Raw genomic sequence first — 23,541 nt, forward strand, 5'->3', positions numbered from 1 at the left:
TAATAAAGGGCTCTTAACAACTTTCACTTTTGGAGATGTGAATTCTTTTATTAAACGGTTCTAAATTTGGTGATTTTAAGATCAGTTTCTATAGAAAATTTTTAATTCTGAGATCAGAATTTTTCGACGATTTTTTTTAAAACCTCATAGCATTGATAAATTTCATTAAAATAATGGTAATATATTGAAATTATATTTAAAAAATAACATTAAAATAAAACATTTTTATTTTTCGCTGTTATATTATAAAGCTTCATTTTGGCAACTTATTATACAATATTTTGAATTTGAAAAATAAACAAGGTATAATGTTATAAAGCACAATTTACGAAACAGCTGTTAGCAAATGCAAATTTAGCTATGTAATTACTTTAAAATGTCTTCTTTTTAATTTTCATAGTAAGAGTTTTTCCCATGTAATTGTCTCAGAATATTATTAAAAATTCTGAGAATATGCATCAGTTTTTTCTATCAAATTAATTTTACACTTTTTCCCCAAGTATTTCTGGCTTTTTGCTGTTACAGAATTGGTAGGGATAATTTCTTTTTAGTTTTTTAGACATTGCAGCTTGGAAAGATTAGAAGGATTTGAAGGCAAGATTTATAGACATGTGACTGAAGAATGTTCGAGAACTATGTGACAAAACGAAAAATGTCTGCATGGTATTAACACATAATGGATGTATTTTACAGAAAGTTTGCAATGAATTTCTTACTTTTTGGAGAAGTCTGGAAGAACAATGGAAACATAATATTTGAATGTTTTACTTCTGATACTAGAATCTTTTTCTTAACGTCCCTTTATTTATCTTCTTTTCACTAGACATCACTTTCTATCTTTCCTTTATTTTCTCTATTTTTCACTGGACACAAGCATGGAAAATATCAAAAATGCTTCTAATCTTATCACATGGACAGGCATTATAGAAAAGAATTTTTTTATTAATAAAGAAATTGAAAACTTGCAATTTAAAAGATTCATCTAAATGTCTTAATGCATCATACACAAAGCTGGCACTAGGCATTTTGCCACCTGATGCAGTCTCTGTGGATCCTAAATTCTGCTTCCAATGCCTTCTCTAAATTCTAAAAGTTTTGCCACTTCTATGTTTTGTTGTTCGGTCTGTCAATAAATTCTAAAAATTCTGCCACACCAGCTCTGTAACCAGTCTTTATTATATATATTTCATATTTCTGAATGTTCATATTTTTAAAGAAATAAAATTAGCCACTTTTTCTATACATTGTAAATGCATTTAGTGTTTTTTTAGAATAACAGAAATCCTTAATTAAATCCAAAAATTCTAAAATGGAAAGGAAATATGTTGAAGAAAGAAACTGAATTCATAAAGAAAATTATTCTTCAAAGATATGTGCAGTTATTATTATGTAAACTACCCAATTGTTTTTGATTTCAGCCTTTACTATAATTTCCCATTTGTTGCCTCATATGATAGAGTTACTGAGCTAAATTAAATTAAAATTAAACTGTGTAATCTTTGACCACTAGTCCACATTTTTAGTTTGAATTAGACTGTTCTTGTTTAATTACATCACCATGAGCTGTAATTGATTTTGTTAGCCTCAGAACATGTCTTTATGTTCTAAGTTCTTTTCAAATAAGAGGCTTATTTAAACCTTTGTCTGATGTTGTAGTTACTTTCAGCCATAGCGATAATTTACTTCACGTCTGTCGGGGGTTTGGGACTATTTAACTTTACAGGGTGGTTCCCACTGGGATTAAGCTGAGCTAACAGAGTCAGTTTCCCTGTGTCGACTAGCTCAGCTATGTCTGCAGTTCAAATTTTTCAACTTGCTACCCTATGAGAAAAAAAAAAACTTTTGGATTTGGGTCGGCTACATCTATTGTCTCCGTTAGCTCAAATAAACCCCAGTGGGAACGGCCCTTATTAAATCAAGTAAACCCTCATAGCTACATTGTGGAGATGTTGACAACTTACACTTGCCAACCGTGCCTAAATCAGGCCTTTCAGGTTTATTCTAATCAGCAGGTCTCTCTCTAGACAAGCAGCAGCGGTAACAACATTCAGTCTTTTGTTATGAATCATGTTGATTATGATCTAACGTCTCATTTTAACCTATGCCAGTTGATATAAAAATCTACCTGCTATTTACTAAACCTCTAGACTGATCAAGTATGTGACAAAATGAGACACACACACACACACACACAAAAAAAAAAAAAAAAAAAAAAAAAACATAAAGCTAACTGTTAGTAAAATGTAAATGTCAGTTATCTTCTTTCAAATATGTCCAATTATTATAAGTGTAAAATATTGGTATTTTTCCATTTTGCCGGCACAAGCGATAAAGTCACTAAAAATCATACAACCAATACCAAACAAAATATCCTCGCTGGTAATCTTTTACGCTTCATTTTCAAAACAAGTCGCAGCCATTTCTTATCAGATTGATTTTTTCTTTCAATACTGGTATACAATTACATAGAATTTTTACCCAGGCAGTTTAATTTTATACCCTAAAGCAGTGTTTCCCAATCTTTTTTGTGCTATGCCCCATTTAATTTTTTCTAAAATTTTTAAGCTCCCCTAGCATATTTAAAAATTTAAATTTTCACGAAAGAAACTTGAATGATAGCTTTTAGGAAGAAATGACTACGAAATTTTGTGAGCAAACACAGTAAGTGAACTTTCAAAACATGGAGAACTGAAATTCAAGAAAAACTCATTTTAGTGAAAGGTTTTTATTTTAAGTATTAGTAATTTTTATTATTTAAATTTAACGAGTTCCTTGCACTTGATACTTGCTGCAAAGAAATTTTATGTCAGATTCCAATTTAGATAACTTGAGTCTCAAGTCTCCCAGTTTCATTACATCCAACCGATTTCTTTCTTCTTCTTCTTCCTTTTTTTTTTTTTTTTTTTAGCAGCAAATCATTTATGACACTAAATCCGCATTCAGCAAAATATGAAGAGGGAAACAGTAACGATAGTTCTCTTGCAAATTTTGCTGCATTTGGATATCTGATTCTGATTTTCTCACAAAGTTATGTCATCGCTCCTTTTATATTAAACAAAGTTTTAATTGACTCATCATTTTGCATTTCTGCGAGTTCTTCTTTTTACTGCATATTTGAAATAGCTAAATCCGCTAGCATTTCATCCAAGTTGGAAAATCAATTTGTTTTAAGTTACAAAATCTTTTAAATCAACCAATAAAATTTTAAGATGATCGACAATAACAGGTATAGCAGTAGGCACGTCATGTTTTTGGAGCCAATGAAACTTTTCAAAATTTTTGTGGTAAATAGTATATGCCTGACATAATTCAACAAAGATAATGAAACCAAATATCTTCCTTTTGCATCATAAGTTTTATTTGCTCCTTGAAGTTGTTTATTTAATATATTTAATTTTTCAAAGATATCGGCTAAATAACTCACGATTGCCTTGTTATCATCCATTAACGTATTTTTCATTTCAGGTTTGTCGCTTAAAAAATAACTAAGAGTATCAAATAGTTCCATAAATATTTCCAAGCAGTTCCCTTTTAAGCCTTCTTACTTCAGTGTGAAGTACAGGTCTCATATAGTCTTAATTTTGTTCTTCATAAAATAACTTGAAAAGACATTCACATTTGGCCCTAGTTTTAATAGCATTGATACACTTCATAACTGAATTTAATACTTCATTTAAAGCAGGCGAATTGTTTTTAGCTACCAGGTTTTCTTTATGAATAACACAATGCATTTCTGGATTCTCATCTTTTATCAATTTTAAGCAACCCTTTTTCTCATTCCGTGCTTTATTTTATTTTTCAACCATCATATTAGGAGCACGATCTTCAGTACACGATGTATTATATTTTTTATTGGTATAGTTTTTATATCTAAGTAATTTTTTAGCTTACTATAAATATCTTTGGAGGTAGTGGTGCTTTCTAATGATTTACAGAACATTTCTTCGGCAAAATCCCCTTTATGAATATATCTTACACAAGTTACAAGTATGGCTTCACTGTCTCTCAAAGTTGGTTCATCCATTTGCACCAAAAATTTTCTTGTTTTCAGCTTTTCAATAAGTTGTATTTCAATATCCTCACTTATTTAATCTTTCTTCTGCAAACAGTATTGTTATTTAGTGGCATAACTTTAACGTCTTTGTCATCTTTTTTTAGAACTGTTTTAAATGCTGATATTGATGGTTTGATTAAATTCTCCCCTATAGTATGGCTTTTCTCAGATTAAGCGATGAGTAATGAAATTTGATAAATAGCCTCAACAGCACGATTAACAGTTGGATTATGAGCAGTAAATAGACACTTTAATTTTACTCTTTTTTCAAAAATTTCAGGCATTATTGGCATAAAAGAACAAAAGTTGATGGTTTATGGACCGGGTATGAAACCAAATTTTAAATATGCCTCCGAATACCGACGAACGGTTTTTTCTTGCTTTCACCTCTCGTTTCACTAAGGGCTGAAAGAAAGAAATATAAGATCAATATAAACAATGCTGAAAGCAGCTAAAGGAAAGATTTCCATTCAAGGAAAGAATAATATATTGGTTGCCATTCCTACAGTAAAAAATAAAATAAATTCGTTGGCTGAAATGGACAAGAAACGTCTGGAAAGCATAATGTGTCAGTTATTTAAATGCCTTTAAAAGCATTTAAATGTCCATGTCTACAGCGAGAATTCTTTATAAAATATTTAAAATGCACCGCAATTTAAAAACATCTTTACGTATACATCACTTACATTTTTCTTTATTTTGGGGAATAAAAAATAAAATTTCAAAAAATTTTGACTTCATGAAACATATTTAGAACGTCCTTTGTCCCCTTAAACTCTAGTCGAGTCCATTTTTTAATTGCCCCCCTTAACAGTCGCATTGCCCCCTTTTGGGGCGTGGACCCCACGTTGGGAAAAACGGCCCTAAAGCCATTCACGGTAATTAAGTCATTTAGGATGCAATCACACCACTCACCCGAAGGTGAAAATATAGAAAAGGCAAAGTCAAGGGTTCAATTCATCAATTCTAATGAAAATTCACTAGCAAAGTTTTATATAAGTTCGGAGTAAGCCAGTCGTACGAATTGAAATAATTCTTTCATTTAAACTTCCAAATTAAGATTTAACTTGAAATTAATGTAGATAATTACTGAGGGAATTAGATTTTTGTAGCGTAGTTTACGTGAGATGAGATCACTTGGGGTCACGATATGAAATTGTGAATCAGGATGTAACTTGAAAGCTTAGTAAATTCTTAAATTAATGCTTTTTTGCAAATTTATTGTCTTTTTACAAAATTTTAAGCGATAATAAAATGTTCATACCTTCAGAATAAAAATTTCTTAAAAGTAACATTCGTTAACATTTTTTATGGTGTACTGTGTGTTGTCGCCAATAAAGTCTGCTTGGCAAGATTTGCGCTGGCAAAACGGAAAAGTACCAAAATATTTAATGCTACTTTATAAATTGCATAAAGTTTATTTTATTGTCAAACTTATTAATAATTATGTTAATTAATTCATGTTTATGCTTACTACTTAGGGATCTATTTTATTTTTAGGGTGGTATTACAAAAGTGAAATTCAGGCATAGATAATATTTTTAATTGTATTTATTCAGTTCCCATTTGCTTATAGGTCCTTAATTTTTTTCATTAATAGTCCTTAAAAGTACTTAATTTCCGTGTTCAGAAATGTGTACGAACCCTGAGAGAGGAGAGGTATATACATCATTTATAATGTCAAAGAGTAGGATAACGCTGTTAAAAAAGTTGTCCCTTCGTGGGTTGGAATTGATGGGAGCCATAGTTTGCAGCTAGGTTAGAAAAATATTTATTGAAAGGGTTTCGGATTTGGTATGTAAGTTAGTTCTGTGGACGGACTCAGAAATTTGCTTGTGGTGGATAAAAAAGTCAGCGCATGAGTAGAAGCAGTTTGAGTCAAATATAGTTGCGGAAATACAGGACTGTACTTTGCCTGATAAGTGGAAATATTGTTCAGGGCCGGAAAGCCCAGCCAATAAGTTAACTCGTGGTGAAACAGCATGTACATTGGGGGAGGATAATACCGTATTTGACGGCATATAAGATGCACTTTTTTTCCTAAATTTGGTCTCAAAAAAGTTACCTGCATCTTATACATGAAGGACACAGTCTTATAAATGAAGGTAATTGCAATCAATAATTGTTTATTTGGGTTTTACAAAACGTGAGAATATTGAAACTTTTTTTTCTTGTGTGTGGCCGTCTAAATGAGGGTGCGTCTTATATGCCGTCAAATACGGTAATTGGTGACATAGTTCATGGTTGAAAGTTCTGAAGATCAATGGCCTGAGCAAAAGTTTAAATTACAAACTGATATTCAAAATTTGGAATGTTTGAGCACTTATGTTCATGTGACTGTTCCAGTAGGGAAAACTGCCTTAAACATTACCAAGTTCAGCAGTCTGGAAAAATTGTTGAGCGTTACAGCTTGGGTAAAGTGGTTTGTCACCAAGCTAAAAAAAAAAAAATGTACCTGTGAAGAAGGTCCTTTTTACTGTATTGGGTACCCAAGAAGCTGGGGAATACTGCATAAAACTAGTACAGAGAGAGAATTATTTTTCGGATATTCAACAACTAGAGAGGAATAATCTAGTAAAACCTGATGCGAAGTTTATGGTTTAGCACCATATCTGGACAGTAGAGGTATTTTGTGTGTCAGAGTTTGTTAGGAACAAGCAGAATTGATAGATGACGAAAAACATTGTATTATGCTGTCTAAGTTTGCAGAACTAGTAATATTTAGTGAACACATAAAAGTATTCCATTCAGGAGTTATGACAACATTGTCCAAAGTCAGGAATAAATTTTAGGTACCTAAAGGAAGACAAGTAGTAAAGAAAATTATATTAACGCCTGTCTGGTGTGTAAAAAGTTCGCATTGAAGCTTGTCAAACAGCTAACCGGTCAGTTACCAAGGCTTCATGTAGTCCAAAATAATCCTTTCACAGTAGTAGGTATTGACTTAACTGGAGCTGTTACTGTTAGAAAAAAGGTAGAGATCCACAAAAAGGTGTACGTAGACTTATTTACATGTGCCGTCACTCGTGCTGTACACATTGATGTGGTTTCAGATATGTCAGCAAAAAGTTTTATTTTTTCGTTGTTACGTTTTATGGCTAGAAGAGGAAGCTGCAAGGTGATTTATTCTGATAATGCCAAGAATTTCTGTAGCACATGTGAAGTAATTAAGGGATTTAAAAGAGTCGACATAGATCCTATTGTATGAGATTTTCTGACATCTGAAGGAATTAGATGGAAATTCATCCCTGAGCTTCCCCCATGGTGTGAAAGGTTCTGGGAGCATTTATTGAGAAGCATCAAAGAACCTCTGAAGAAAATCTTTGGGAGAGCATTACTTACTCTCAAAGAGCTCTCTGCAATACTAACTGAACTTGAGTGTATGTTAAACAATAGGCTGTTAACATACGAGAGCAACGAGCTGGATGAACCTCGCTCGTGCACACCTTCGCAGTTTTTACTGCCAGGATGTTATGCATTTAACTTTCCTGAGCATTTTTTGGAAATTTTCAACAACATGTCAGACAAAGAAACTTTAACTAGATGGAAGCTTTATCAATCTAAGCTCTTAAAATTAATATGGATCGACTGGAAAGAGCAATATTTACTATACCGTAGAAATGCACATAACTTTGCTAATTTTTCAACTGAGCATAACCTTATGATCGGAGATGTTGTGTTGATAGAAGGCCCTCTTTGGATTTTCATTTTATAATTCGCCTTCAAGTTTTATTTAATTTTGTAACGCTGATCTGAACCCATTCTCTAATTTTTCTATTTCCTTCAACAGTTTCTTCGAGACGCATTTTAATTTTCAGATATAAATAGCATGCAAATAGAAATTATCTCACTCGGCTGGATTACAAAAAAAATATATGGCATTAAACCACTTAATTTGCCTCATACACTTTTCTTTAATTCTAAATCTACTTTATGAGGCAAAATATATTTACAAATATTTATAGATATGTTGGAGTACATGATAGCTGTTTTATACCAAACCTTTACATCACCACACCCATCCTCGCTGTCTATCTCTCTCTGCTGAAACTTTTTTTTTAACTCTATAACGCAGCACCCTTTATAACCTTCTCTATGGCATATGTAAGAAAAAAGGAAACACGAAAGTCCTTTGTTGCCCAGCATTGTTGGACCGAAAAATACACTTTTTCTCTAGCCAAAATTATTCAAAAAAAGCAGCTTCCATTGGTGAATTAAATTTTCTAGAGGCATTCCACATTAAAAAAAAAATAATAAATAAATAAATAAATAAATAAAACTTTCTGTTCTAGTTAACGACCCTAATTCCAATCCATCTTTGCCTTCAGCCTTTAAGGAAGTTATGCTTTAGTTCTCATTTCGTCAATAGATGGCACCAGTAGCTTAACTCCTGTCTAACCATTCTAATAATAATAACTTGGAAAATGAACTTTGTGAACTTTGGAGCAATTTTGTGCCTTAATATTTTAAGGGGGATAAGATTATCAAAATTTTTGGGGGGTAGATATCTTCAGAATTGCCAATGCAGTGTTAGAGATTGCCATATATATTTTTATATTCATTGTATTATTTCTTCAAAAACTAGCCACTCATGTGGCCAGCCATCTAAAATACAGTAGTTATTACTAAAAAGAGAAAGTAATAATGTAATGGGTCCAGCTAGTCTAATTTCATGAAAATATTTTAAATCTTTCTAATTAGATATCTCATTTTAATATGTGTTTGTTTAAATGAATCACATTAAGAGGCAGAAATTGCTTTTAAGGACCATGTTTATTGATTATAAATTGCTTAATTTCTTACTTGAGATTCCAGATTAAATTTGAAAGTATCTTATGCTTTAATGAATGCAACACACTGCTGTGTAGAAGATAAAATAGTTTTAGTTACGGCCACAGCAATATATTACTTTCTGAATGGCAATAGTCTTGTGCGCTGGAGATAAAAATGTTTTATTTTAAACAGTGTTGCCGCTGCTAGCTTTCAAATCATTAAGTTTGTTAATCAAAAAAATCATTAAAAGCTTTTTGCAAAATATGAAATAGATAGTAAAATAAATTCAAAATTTTGGCTTCCAGTTGCACATGTTCGGGTGGAGGACTACATTATTTAAAACTGGATGGCTCTAGGTATCGCCGTTTTTTCACAGTGTGAGGAACATTCATAGATGCAGATTCTTCATTATTTAATTTCTTTAAAAATAATACAGGGTGATAGTTTGATAGGCAACAATTTGAAAAATGATACACCATTTATAGTAAACCAATGCAAAATCCCATTTTGAGAAAACAGCCTGTTTTGGACTTACAATTTTCCATTTTTTCTTTACTTTCTGTTTTACCCTTTCCTCCACCCCCACCCCCACCCCCACCCCTTAAATACAGAAATACTCTTTAGATTCCTTCAGTTGATGAAAACAGGTAGTATTAAAGCTAAAATTAATAGGAAAAAAGTAAAATTAATCCTTCATAAAAGCAAAGCTGCATGAAGTTATTTTTAAAGCGCAGGAAATCCCTGTTATACTGTTTTGCAAAGTATGTTAAGTTGAATATAATATTTATTGTATTTTTGTTTTGTTATATTTGTCTTTAAAATGCAGATAAAGTTTTAGAGGTGAAAATTATGAAATTATGTTACAAGTAATTTTATTTATTTATTTATTATTATAACTTAGTAAATCTTACTCTAAAAATATCTTTCATTTTTTTCTCGTAGGACCCCCTTTTATGCACCTGAAGAAACCAAAGAAGTAAGTTTGTTTCTCTAGCGCTGTGTCTTTTTTTTTCTATATATATAAATTATTTCTTTGATAAAATTATTTTAAATTGAATGTATCATAAATGTGAAGAAACAACCTGTGTTTGGCGTAGATTTTTAGCATAGAAATTATCGATTTCGAGGGCGAACAAAGTCCCTCTTCATCAGGAGCAAAGAAATCTGCAACTGAAAAACCAAGTTACAAACATATTTATATCCTAAGGAAGTCAAGAGAGACAAGAAAGTAGTGCCATCTATTAGTGAAATAACGAAAATTGAAAAATTAGGATAATAGAGATTTAAAAGCTTTATATAGGACTGGATTAAAATCATTAACTAAACACTGTAATTTTTTGTGAATCTGAAAAGCTTCAAAGAAAATCTAATTCTCCAGTGGAAGAAGCTTTCTGGATAATTTTTGCAGATCCGAAGTCGAAATTGTGATTAATTTAAGATTAGCAGTTGAAGACTTGTAAATTTCACCTTTTCGAACATGAGCTTCATGTTCCTTAATGTGAAAGCTTAATGCTCTTTTGGTTTGGCCGATATATCTCGAACCACACTGGTAAGATATGCTATAACAGGGTTCGTAGCGGTCCTTACAAGTGCTTATAAGTCCTTATATTTGAAAATAAAATATAAAGGCCCTTATAGGTGCTTACTTTTCTTTAAAGCCCTTATTTTTTTGTCTTTAGTGCTTATTTTTTGCTTTTAGTGCTTTTTTTTTAAAATCCTTTGTTTTTAATGAACGCGCATTTCCCCCCCGTATCAAAGCCGAAACTAAATAAACAACTTTTCTTCCTTATATGCAACGTCAGATGGTGAATCATACTCCCGGAAATTGCTTTTCCCCCCTTCCTCTGCATTAACGTAACCTATGGTGCGCGAGAGTACAGACAGGTGCACGTCGTTCTATTGGCCAAAGAATTGCGAAAACGGTAGAAAATTACGGTACATTCGGTGTTCTTTTCCTCCCACCCAAATACTACACACGTTTAAATTTCTATCAAGATTTTAATAATTTGCATTCTCGTTCCGCGTGGTCAGTTCATATTCGCATTTATTGTGATCGTTATGCTTATATTATGAGCATATGTATGAATATTTTTAATAATATAGTTGCAGTAACTCCTGAAGTATAGATAAAATTCCAAAAATGGGGATGTTTTTACACAGATTAGCTTTCTAAGGAATAATATTCGGAATGGCTTAAATAAAAGGAAAGTAATCGAATAGTCAAAATAATTTCATTTTCTTTGCCAATACATTATACAGTACGGAGGTTGGGAGTTTCTCCGCAAAATTTCTAATATTGAAGCAGCGGACTTTTTTTTGTCATTGTCCAATCTGGATTGAATAGGACTAAAAGTTTTTGCGGTCTACCCAACCCAAGCGAAGATTGATTCTATTCCGGAAATTTAATACAGTCTGTTGAAAATTAGAATCAGAAACACCCCAGATTAGTAAGTCTCTTTCTTTTCCTTTATTTAGTTCTTTATTCTCCGAATACCAACAGGTGTTGATTCCGATTGCGTAATATCACATATGGAAGAATTACGCCTCACGTATTGCGCAATAAGGTTTGCGGTATTTTGCATTGATAATTAATTTTGATGTTCAGTCTGAGATTTGTTTATGAACACTTAAAAGAGTTTTACTGTGCTTTCTAAGCAGAATATTTCTGTTCCGTTTGTTTTTATATGATGCACATATCGAAATGTCAAAATCATTTATTTAGCCTAAATTTAAATCTAAAGAATGGCTACAATCTCCCCCACTCCTCTTTTTCCAGTTACTATCCGGAATATTCGGGAATTTCCGAGTATGCGGGTTAGTTAAGCTTTTACTGTTAAAGGATGACTGCATGAAGCAATTTCACGTCTTCTGATTTCAGAAATGTGCCTCTTTTTCACTTAAATTACTTTGTTTGGGATATATGTTAAGGGAAAACTGTTATGGAATGAAAATTTAGAAAATGTTCAGAATTTTGATTTAAGTTGAATTATTTAAATATTAATATGAGTGGAAAAATAAATTGTATTTATTATTAGATGCCAAACGAATACAATTAATATGGCTTATTATTATTTATTTTCTATATTTTCAGCTGAAATATCATCAGTAAATTTTGTAATATAGTTTAGTTCTGCATAGTTTTTTTTTTCTCTCATTGTAAACTAATTCTGTAAATTGAACTGTCATTTAAAATAAAAAAAAAAAAAAAGTTAATTGTTTTCCATTGTTGAAGTAATGCTCATTCTCCTAATAAATATTGCATTGCTCATATTTTAAATTACAAGTCTAACTTTTCTTTTAAAGTTATGCATTTGTGTATAATGTAATTAGACAGGTGCTTATTTTTTCCTTAAAATGTGCTTGAAAAGTGCTTATAGGTGCTTATTTTTTTAACTAAAATGTGGCTATGAACCCTGTATAAATTTCCCAAGAATTGAAGTCAGAAATAGTATCTTTAAGAACTGAACCATGGATTTTATTGATAGGCACGAAAATGACTTGAAACTGGAACTTCTGGAGAATTCTTGCAATTTTGTGACTGACAGAAGGATGAAAGGGAAGCACAACTAGGTTGTTAATGTTATTTCTAACAGCGGAATGTTTTCTTGGATCGAAAGAGGAAAATGTTTTAAGAGCTTTATCAATGACTGTTGGAGAAAATCTTCTCTCAGTGGTGACTAACTACTTTTAAATAATTGAGTTCATTATCAAGTAGAGATTTAAAGGCACAAACTTCGAGAGTGCGAAAAACATAATAGTAAAAAAAGAAGCTATTTTTTGTTTAGTCGGGTTGTATGACTTAGCATAGGGAGGCAAAACAAAACAGAATAGGGTTTACATTAACAGTATTGTTGAAATTAGATTCATTGCAGAATATCAAGGAAGAAAGTATTATCAGATTCAAATGTGAACTGGATGGTTGTGTCAATCGAATTAATAATAGATAAAATATGTGATGAGTCTTCTTTGTTACCACCGAAAAGCGTGAAAGTGTCGTCAACGTACCGAATCCAGAGATGAAAAGATAAGTTTCTCAAATAATTTGACTTCAAAATAGTGCATGTAAATGTAAACAAGGTGACTGAGCGGATTACCCATAGCAAATTGCACAAGGGAGAAATATCTTTAAGTTTATCAATGACTTCAAAAGAATTGTTATTATTAGAAAATAAAGGAGAATATACGGAAACTAAATATTTGACCAAAGATATAAGATGCTGTTCATGGGTTGGGAACTATAAGTCGAAAAGGAATTCCAAATTTGTGAACTTTGGGCAGGGCATGAAACCTAGCACAGTTAGCAATAGGTGGAATGATTGATTTGTTACATTGAGTGGAGAGTATATGAGATGTTTTAACAGCTATTTTAACTTTCGTGAGGTCAGAAGTTGAAGGATCTTTAGAGATCAAGCGATATGGGCCTTCACTAATCAGTTTCGTGACTTCATCAATTGTGTGTAGATTCCATCAATATATGTGTTAATATACACTGACTACCAATAAGTATTTGGACACCTATGCAAGTGACGATATCTGCAATCCTAAGGTACGTCACGGACTCCGCCGGTATATATCGTGTAGGAAACAGGCTTTAGTCGCATGCAAGATGCCTCGCAGTTCGGACCTCTCTGATTTCTAGAAAGGTATAATTATCGGGTATCACAAATGTGGCCGATCCTTAAGGGAGATATCTAGCGATCTGAAGTAGCCAAAATCGACAGTGGCCTATGTAATTAAGAAGTGGAAGGTGAGCGGTGATTGTCGGAATGTGCCCCGAGTCGGCAGACCAACGAAACTGGGAGATAGAGACCAACGAGTGCTGTCCAAAGAAATTCAGAAGAACCGCACCTAACCGATGTCCCTCATCCGCAAGGAGTTTCAACAGGCATCCGGGAGTATTGTTTCAGTGAATGCGATCCATAAGGAAGCACATCTGCTTGGTTTTCATGGTCGTGCTGCTGCCCATAAGCCTTTGATCACAAAGTCCAACCGCGCTGCTCGGTTAATGTGCACATCGAAATTGGACCGTAGATCAGTTGAAACGGGTTCTTTGGAGTGACGAATCAACGTTCACCCTTTACCGTTCGGATGGCAAGGTCTGGGTCTGCTGTCTACCTGGAGAACGTCTCCTGCCAGAATGCATTGTACCAACAGTCAAGTTAGGCGGAGGTGGAATTATGGTCTGGGGGTGTTTCTCCTGGTATGGGCTGAGATCCTTGGTCCCCATTCATGGTAAGCTCAACTCCGATGCCTACTGCACTATTTTGGATGACAATGTGTTTCCTACGTTGTGGCAGTTTTACGGGTTCGACCCCTGTTACTTTCAGGACGACAATACCAGTTGTCATGTTTCGACGTTAACCAAGGCTTGGTATGGTGCCAATGGAGTTTATCGAATGGACTGGCCTGCCCAGAGTCCAGACCTGAACCCTATCGAGAACCTCTGGGACGAGTTGCATCGCCGAATTCAGGGGTGCACTACCCGTGCAAAATCGGTGAAGGAACTTCTATGTCTTCTCCAAGCCGAGTGGAAGAAAATACCACTAGCTGTCATACAAAGACTTGTGGAAAGTATGTCCCGGAGGTTCCACGCTGTAATTACCTCTCGTGGAGGCTCTACCAACTATTGATTTTGAATAAAGTTAGTTTTTCTTTTCTATCACAGGTGTCCAAGTACTTATTGGTAGTCAGTGTGTATTGAATATATATTTAAACTTCTATGATGATGACAGGTATTTATATTTCTTTCCAGTTGAACTAATTTCATAATTATATATATTGTCGCATAGATGAGGGGATCCTACAAATGAACAGGCAAGTACAAGTCTAGACTCAAGACTTTTTATTAACTAGAACTGAATGAAGAGCTACTTATATACAGCTGGTGAACATGCTGAAACATTCCAGACTTGGAATGTTCTGGAAGAATAAGAAGGAAATTTACATAAATAAGATAACATTAACAACAAGGATATTTACATAAAAACCAATTATCAGGCATCTTGCCGTTGATGGGTTTCGAACCCGTACTTTCGATTTTCGAGTCCTGCCCCTTCTCCTCTAAGCTATGAGGAGCTCGGTCGAAAAGAGCGATTTTTGCTACATTTTTCCCTTCTTAGGAAGAAGCAGTGTCCCGCTGCGATCTGGTCTGGCTTCTTGTAACAGGTCTCCTGGAAACATTGGTCTTTCTCTCATCCTCTAGTTGTACTTTCGGATCAAGATAGGGCTTCAACCTCAACACGTGAACGATATCTTTTGAATTCCGTCGTTTCTTATTTTGTTCCATACTTTCTACTTCGTACGTCACGTCAGAGAGCTGTCGTGTTATTCGATACAGTCCAAAGTAACGTCTCAGGAGCTTTTCAGATAACCCAACCTTTCTTACTGGAGTGAAGACCCAGACAAAGTCTCCGATGTTGTAGCTGACAGGTCGATGTCTCTCATCGTATCGGCGCTTGTCTGTGGTTTGCGCTTTAAGAATATGGAGTTTTGCAAGCTGTCTAGCTTCTTCAGCTGTAGTGATCAGATGTTTCGCATAACTATCTTCGGGATCTTCGATACTGTATGGGAAAATTACGTCGAGAGTAGTCTGGATATCTCTGAAATAAATGAGAAAGAATGGACTGAATCCTGTTGTGTCTTGTTTGGCTGAATTATAGGCATAGGTTACAAATGGTAGAATAGTATCCCAATCTTTCTGTTCAACGTCTACGTACATGGACAACATGTCTGCAAATGTTTTATTGAATCTTTCAGTTAAGCCATTGGTCTGAGGGTGGTAAGCAGTTGTCAGCAGATGAGACGTCTTGCATAGATGAATTACTTCTTTAACAACATTGGATAGGAAGTTGCGTCCTCGGTCACTTATCATTTCTTTGGGGGCACCATGCTTCAGTACAATTTCTTCAATTATAAACTTAGCAATTTCAGTGCCCTCAGCTGTCGGTATTGCCTTTGTGACTGCAAATCTGGTAAGGTAATCTGTGCAAACTATAATCCACCGGTTCCCATTTCGAGTAACAGGAAAGCGTCCAAGTAGATCTATTCTAATTTCGGTAAACGGTGTGTCAGGAGGTTTTATCGGATGAAGCTGTCCTGGTGGACGTTGCGGCAATGATTTCCGTCTTTGGCATTCTCGGCAGTGTGATACATACTGCCGTGTGCTTCCATATAGTCCTGGTCAATGGTATTTCCTCCTTATTCGGTCGTAGGTTTTGGAAAATCCAAGATGGCCAGCGGTTGGAGCATTATGAAGACTTCTTAGAACCTCGCTACGAAGTTGCTTTGGATACCACCAAGAGCCACTGCTGTCCCATAGGATCATAGCTTCTTTTGTACAGTATAACATTTTTTATTTGATAATTTTGATATGCATCACCTCTCTTGAGAGTTGTAATGATGGATTTTAATCGTTTGTCCTTCTGCTGCTCTTTTCCATAATATACGATTGCTGCAAAGAAAGGGATGTCTTCGTTGTTCTCAATTATTGGCTCTATAAGAGGCTTCCTCGATAGTGAATCTGCATCGGAGTGTTTCCGACCGCTCTTGTAGACGATATTTATGTCGTACTCCTGCAACCTGAGAGCCCACCGTGCAAATCTTCTGGATGGATCCTTAACATTGTCCAGCCAACATAAAGAGTGGTGAACGGTGACTACCGTGAAAGGTTTTCCGCACAGGTATGGCCGGAATTTACTAATTGCCCAGATGACGGCAAGGCATTCTTTTTCGGTGGTGGAATAGTTCCTTTCAGCTACAGTAAGAGACCTGGATACATAGGCTATTGGTCTTTCTTTGCCATCCTGGATCTGAACCAGTACTGCACCGATACCATAGTCGCTAGCGTCAGAATGTATCCTGGTTTCTGCGTCTGGAATAAAATGTCTCAAAACAGTGCCACTGGTCAGCAGCCTTTTGAGCGTTGCGAAAGATTCAATCTGTAACGCGTTCCAAGAAAATTTTGCATCTTTAACAAATCGTGTAGGGGCTTTGTGATATCTGTGAAATTTTGGATAAATCGTCGATAGTAGGAGCACAAGCCGAGAAAACTTTGGACATCGGCGATATTTTTCGGAATAGGGAACTTTGCTACAGCCTCTACCTTTTGTGGATCGGGATATATCCCATGTTGATCGACTAAGTGTCCCAGTATAGTCAGTTTCTTTTTGCCGAATGAACATTTCTTGGAATTTAGCGTCAGTCCTGCTCTTTGGATACATTTCAGTATTTCCCTCAAACGCTTTTGATGTTCTTCGAAATTAGGTGCATACACGATTATGTCGTCGAGGTAGCAAAGGCAAATATTCCATTTGAGACCTCTTAGTACCGTGTCCATCATCCGTTCAAATGTGGCTGGAGCATTGCATAATCCGAATGGCATGACTTTAAATTCATAGAGACCATCTGGAGTCACAAAAGCTGTCTTTTCTCTGTCTTTATCTTTAACATCTATTTGCCAGTAGCCTTACTTCAGATCCATCATAGAGAAAAGTTTTGCACCAGCCAGGCAGTCCAAAGCATCATCGATGCGAGGTAACGGATAGATGTCCTTTTTAGTTACCTTGTTCAATTTTCTGTAACCGACACAAAAACACCATTCACCATTTTTCTTCTTCACAAGCACGACTGGAGATGACCATGGACTATCTGATGGTTGTATCACATCTTCTTTTAGCATTCGTTGCACTTCGTCTGCAATTACACGCCTCTCAGTGGCTGACACACGGTATGGCCTTTGTTTGATTGGTGCACTGTCACTTGTATCAATCTTGTGCTTCACCGAATTGCATCGGGATTTTTTCACAATACTGTTAAAGTCAAAAATGTCACTAAATTCATCTAGTAGACTCAATAGCTCGTCTTTCTCAGCATTGGTCAAATCAGTATCAAAAATCTCTTTTAAGTTTTCTTGAGATAACCTTTTCCTGGACCTATGTCCCTTGGAACCTGCTGGAGCCTGATCACTTAGGGAGCAAATAGCGTCGTTTTTTATGGTCGTTAAATAGCCGACATTCATCCCTTTCGGTATCAGTTGGGTTCGTCGAGAACAATTAGTTACCCATAATTTACCACAACCATCCTCTATAGTGACAATTGAGGCTGGTGTCGATAGTTCTTTTTCGCACATAAGAACTCTATTTCCAACAATCATAGCTTCATCTGCTTCCCGTAGCTCTGAATTCAAGGCACATATTCCCTTTGCGGTGTTTGCTTCAATTACATAATTGGTTGCGGCAAACAAGGAGAGCTGTGACTTATTTAAATATTAAATATGTCTGGAAGGATTTCTGCAAGTGTAAGTTCTTGATTTCCACAATCGATAACGGCATTGGTGGCACGGAAAACGTTCCATCCAAGTATCATTTGATGACTACATTCAGGAAACACAAGGAATTCAAACGGCTTCTTAGTCCCCTTCAAATCAACTTTCAATACACAGTGTCCCGAGGCAGCTACAGTTTTACCCGACACACAGGCAGTTTTCAATACAGGTCCATTCTCAGCAAACATAGGAGCATTTAGCTGTCGACGTAACTGTTCGGATATGACAGAATAATCAGCACCCGAGTCAACAAGAGCTTTCAAACACTGTCCGTTCATGGTGATAAAAGTGTTATTGTTTTCCAACTTGGCTGTTGTGTACGTCGGAAGATCTTCTTCAACTGTGGCCTCACCTGCTGTACAGGTCGCTTGAGCTAGTTTTCCTCATTGGTTCTGCGTGTGGAACGGCGTACTGGTGACTGCGATTGTCGGCGGTTGAGAGAGCATCGCGGATAAGGTGAACTGCTCCTTATTCGGAAAGAACTGGGTTGTGCATATTCGTCATCGAAGCTGTATGTAGATTCAGTATCCCTGTCCCATCGAGGGTTGGACGTCTTTGTGGCTCTTGCATTTTCAAATATCTGGCGTCTTTCCCTACAGTACCTCAGAACATGTCCTGGGCGTCCGCAATGAAAACAGAGAGGTACATTATCGTCAGTCCTCCACAGATCTGTCCTATGTTGTGGAGCACTTCTCTGGCTGGCTTCACGTCTTGGTTGCGACCTAACTGGAAGTGAACGTTGGGTAGTGTTTTTGCTTCTCCCTGCTTCTGTGAGTGGTGCCAGCGCCTCTATAACTTCTTCCCGGACCACAGATGCTATGTCATTCGGTGCTACGGGTTCCATTTCCGTGTAGCCCTGAACTTGCGTAAGGACCTTCTGAAGCTCTTTCCTGATGATGGTGCGCACTATAGACCTTAGTTCACTGCCGTCCGCATCGGCCAACACCGCGGAGACATTAGCCAGCCTCTGGAATCGTGATCAAGCAATACGTCTTCGTTGAAGGCTTTCTATGTGACGGCAGCGTTTCACGAAGGCATCGATGCTGTCATAGTCCTGGGACGACAGGATCTGGTACAAATCTTCAGCAATACCTTTCATGAGATGGGACACTTTTTCGTCTTCAGACATGGATGGATTTGCTTTCTGGCAGAAAGCGAGAACATCTTGAATGTGTGCTTCAGACGTCTCATCGATTTGCTGAGCACGTGTGAGTAGTACTCGTTCAGCTTGGCACTTTAAATCAGCTGCTCAGGAAAAGGTGTTCTTAAGAGCAGTCCTGAAAACAGTCCAACTGGTAAATGTATCTTCATTATTATCGAACCACTGTCGAGCGTTTCCGCCAAGGTAAAAAATGATGTTCGCTGGAGACATTTGATCATCCCAGTGGTTATAGTTGGCGATTCGATCAAAGTCCTTGAGCCATCTATTAGTATCTTCTTGGCTATCCCCGCTGAATATACATGGGCTTCTGGGTAGTTGGTACGTCAGGATCGGTATTGGTGCGATATTACTTGAAGCGGAACTGGCTGCTGGAGAACTCTGATTGGTTTCCTTCTCATCAACCATCTTTCTCGATCTTTTACGCAAATCCTGTAAGAGCCCAAACTCGGGAGGAAGTCCTCGAATCCACAGGCTTCGGCGTAACTCTGCCGTAGTAACTGAGAACTACCCAACGCCTCCACCAAACTGTCGCGTAGATGAGGGGATCCTACAAATGAACAGGCAAGTACAAGTTTAGACTCAAGACTTTTTATTAACTAGAACTGAATGAAGAGCTACTTATATACAGCTGGTGAACATGCTGAGACATTCCAGACTTGGAATGTTCTGGAAGAATAAGAAGGAAATTTACATAAATAAGATAAAATTAACAACAAGGATATTTACATAAAAACCAATTATCAAGCGTCTTGCCGTTGATGGGTTTCGAACCCGTACTTTCGACTTTCGAGTCCTGCGCCTTCTCCTCTAAGCTATGAGGAGCTCGGTCGAAAAGAGCGATTTTCGCTACAATATGAATAATTAATTAATGAGAAGTTTTTTAATGTGTTATTTTTGCTTTTCTTTAAATTTGTAATATATAGTCATAGGAATATCTTTCATTTGCATTATCATTGAAAAGTGAAGTGATTGTAATTTATAAACTTTTGTTTTTGAATTTCTTAATTCTTTCTTGCATGCAAGTGGAAAGGCTGATCGTTTGTTTAGTTACAGGGTTCGTACGGTCCTTAAAGAGTCCTTAAAAGTCCTTAAGTTTTTTGGAATCAATTTTTGGTCCTTAAAAGTCCTTAATTTCGATGAAATTTGGCAGGAGGTCCTTAATTTTAATCATCTGAAATTTCTGTCGGTTTTTATGACTGCCATTCTGAATGTGAATTAGCATTTTGGACAAATATTTTTGGCGATTCATTGACAAAATGGGTTATAATTTGTTTCTATTTCTAATATAAACGGTGGGATACTCAAGTTTCTGAGCAAGAAGTGAAACATAAGCATTTCAAAATTATTTCTTTTTTCTTTTTTTTTCTTTTTTTTTTTAATAAAGAACTGTTAAACATTTCGCGTTTAAGAATGCGAATTCTTTATCAGACACTTCCAAGTTTGGAGATTTTAAGATCAATTTCTGTAGAAAACTTTTAATTCGAAAATCTGGGAATTTTTCGGCGATATTTTTTTTAAATATGATAACTTTGATCAGTTTCATTAAAATAATGCTAATACATTGAAATTTTGATTAAGAAATAACATTAAAATTAAACATTTTTATTTTTGCGCTATCATATAAAGTGACATTACTTTCGATTTTGGCGACTTATTATACAATATTTTGAATCTATAAACAAGGTAATAAACGCTTTAGCACAATTTATGAAACAATTCTTAGCAAAAGAAAAATAGCTATGTAATTAATTAAAACTGCCTTCGTTGTAATTTTTTCTTGGTGAGAGTTTTTCCCATGTAGTTGTCTCATTATGCGTCAGTTTTCTGTATGAAATTAATTTTATACTTTTCCCATTGATTTTTTAAAAAAAATGTCAGCCTTTTTGCTGTTACAGAATTGGTTGGGGTAATTTTTCTTCAGGATTTTTTACTCTGCAACTTGCAAAGTTTACAAGGATTTTAAGGCAAGATTTACTGTCTGACGTATCTAGAAGATTCCAGACAAATGTTTTCATGGTATTAACACATAATGGATGCATTTTACAGAAAGTTTGTGATAACAGGGTTGCCACGCTACCTGGAAAATTGGAAAAAGTCAGGGAATTCGGAAATTGACCAAAAAATTCAGGGAAAAGTCAGGGAATTTAAGTCTTTTAGTCAAAATCTGGAAAAGTCAGGGAATTTCATACAACGATTCCGCCAAAAAAGGCGAGTTTTGCGCCGACCTCGGAAGAGATAACTTTTTTGGCGAATTGTGTATCATGTGAGTGTCATTCGGGCAGCTGGCATAGAGCCAATTTTCGCAGCTCCAATTTGATTGTCTTTTAAACAGGCAAAGCAAGTTTCCCGCAATTTTTGGTTTCCAGTAACCTCGAGAATCGGGAGAATCTTATGTGCAGTGCACGAACTAAAGAAAGTACCTATTCTCGTATAAAACAAAATGGGTTTAATCTTATTGTACAATACCATGGAGGTTAGAATCAAAGAATATGTATTGTAAAGAAGGAAAAGCTCTCTGCAACAGACGTGGCTCCGTTCCATCATAGAAGGAAACGGCTGTGCATGCGCGATATAACTGTCGCCAAAGCTCGAAACCGGTATTGAAGTTCGAAGGTCATGATACCAAGAGTTCATAAAATGAATATCGTTTAAAATTTCTTTAAACTCTAAAGGAAAAGAAAATATTTTTTGGCGCAAGTAAATTATTTCATGGATTAGTTATTTTGAGACAAAAAAAAAAAAAAAACTACGAAAATCCGTTTTTAAAATTATTGCGAAAAATCGAAGAAGAAACGTTCTATCCGAGAAGAAATGTTCTTTGATAAAACGTTTCTTCTTGGGTTTTTCGCAATAATTTAAAAACGGATTTTTGTAGTTTTCATTTTTGTCAAAGAACGTTTATTCATAACACGTGTTTCTCAATTTCCTGTACACATCGCGGAGAGGGAAATTCTGGCCGCCAGGTTCTGTCGCCAAATCCCTTGGCGAATTTCCCTCCACATTCTAGCGGCGTAATAGCATTACGTGTATGGAACCTTTTCTTTACATAGACGTTCTTTGGTTAGAATAATCTCCATGTATGGTACAACAGGATTTGGCGACATGATGATGAGCAGTAAACGGGTCATTTTGGTCTTGGCGACAATTTTCAAAATCGTGCCAAGGCCTTACCGTATACTAGAATTTTACCGCAAAATCTTTTTAAACCTTTTTTTTTTTTTTTTTTTCCTTCTTCTTTTTAATAAATATCTTGTCATTTTGCAGTAAAATAAAAAAAATAGTGATCAGTCATCTAGGCTAACCATGTAATATAACTATATTCGCTAAATATCGTTGATTATTCTAATTAAATTTTTAAGTAATTATTTTTATTTTTATGTTATTCATATCATTTCCCTCTAAATTTATTTATTATTAGTAAATAATATTTCCAAATTTCAGGAAATTTTCTCTGTCATAATCCTGAAATTAATTCTAGCAATATGATGACATACCATCACGAAATTTAATGCACATATTTTTTCCTTATGTATGCTGCGAAATAAATATAAAATACCTCAATTTATTAAAAAAATATCATTAAATAGATTTTTCATTCGTTTAGCTGCAGAATGTCTTCAAAAAATTATTCCAGATTGGGCAGATTCTAATCTCAATCTTCAGTGGAGAAAACAACTCCTATTATAATTATATTTATGTTTCCAAGTGTTAAGGTGCCTTTTAAGAAGACACCTCACACAAATTAAATTTACCTAAAATCTAACCTAAGTATTTAGCATTGTGTTGTGATTTATAAGGACTGGATTAGCCTGGTGGTGAACTGGTGATGATCATGAGTAATAATTACATAAAACATACAGTTGTTATCCAATGTATATATCTTAAATTTTATTAAGTTTCTTAAGTGGAAAACTAAACAAAATTATCAAACAAAGTATACCAAGAATAATTAAGAATAAATTACCTCTGGGATTTATTGAATAATTAATTTGCTACACAATACAAGTAATACCATAATTAATTTACCTCTTAGCACAGCCAACATACATTATGCGGATAGACTGGAATTTTCGTGAAACACACCTGGAAAACCTGGAAAAGGAATTTTATTATCCTGTTTGAGTGGCAACCCTGTGATAAACTTTTACTTTTGTGAGAATTTTCTGAAAAACAAGGAAAACTTAATATTTAAATGTTTTATTTCTGATACTAGATTTTTTTTCTTAATAC

General features: G+C 35.1%; 1 protein-coding gene across 1 annotated transcript in view; it reads left to right on the forward strand.

The window, feature by feature from the left end:
- LOC118202477 (polynucleotide 5'-hydroxyl-kinase NOL9-like) overlaps positions 1-23,541 on the forward strand; it is a 131,894-nt gene that overhangs the window by 84,837 nt on the left and 23,516 nt on the right. The window contains exon 7 of the mRNA XM_085824039.1: positions 9,770-9,803. Within this exon, the coding sequence (XP_085680165.1) occupies positions 9,770-9,803 (34 nt within the window). The remainder of the gene's footprint in view (positions 1-9,769; positions 9,804-23,541) is intronic.

Source organism: Stegodyphus dumicola, chromosome 9, assembly GCF_044657685.1.
Source record: "Stegodyphus dumicola isolate Sdum_Otavi_A_Nest chromosome 9, ASM4465768v1".
Taxonomy (NCBI): domain Eukaryota; kingdom Metazoa; phylum Arthropoda; class Arachnida; order Araneae; family Eresidae; genus Stegodyphus; species Stegodyphus dumicola.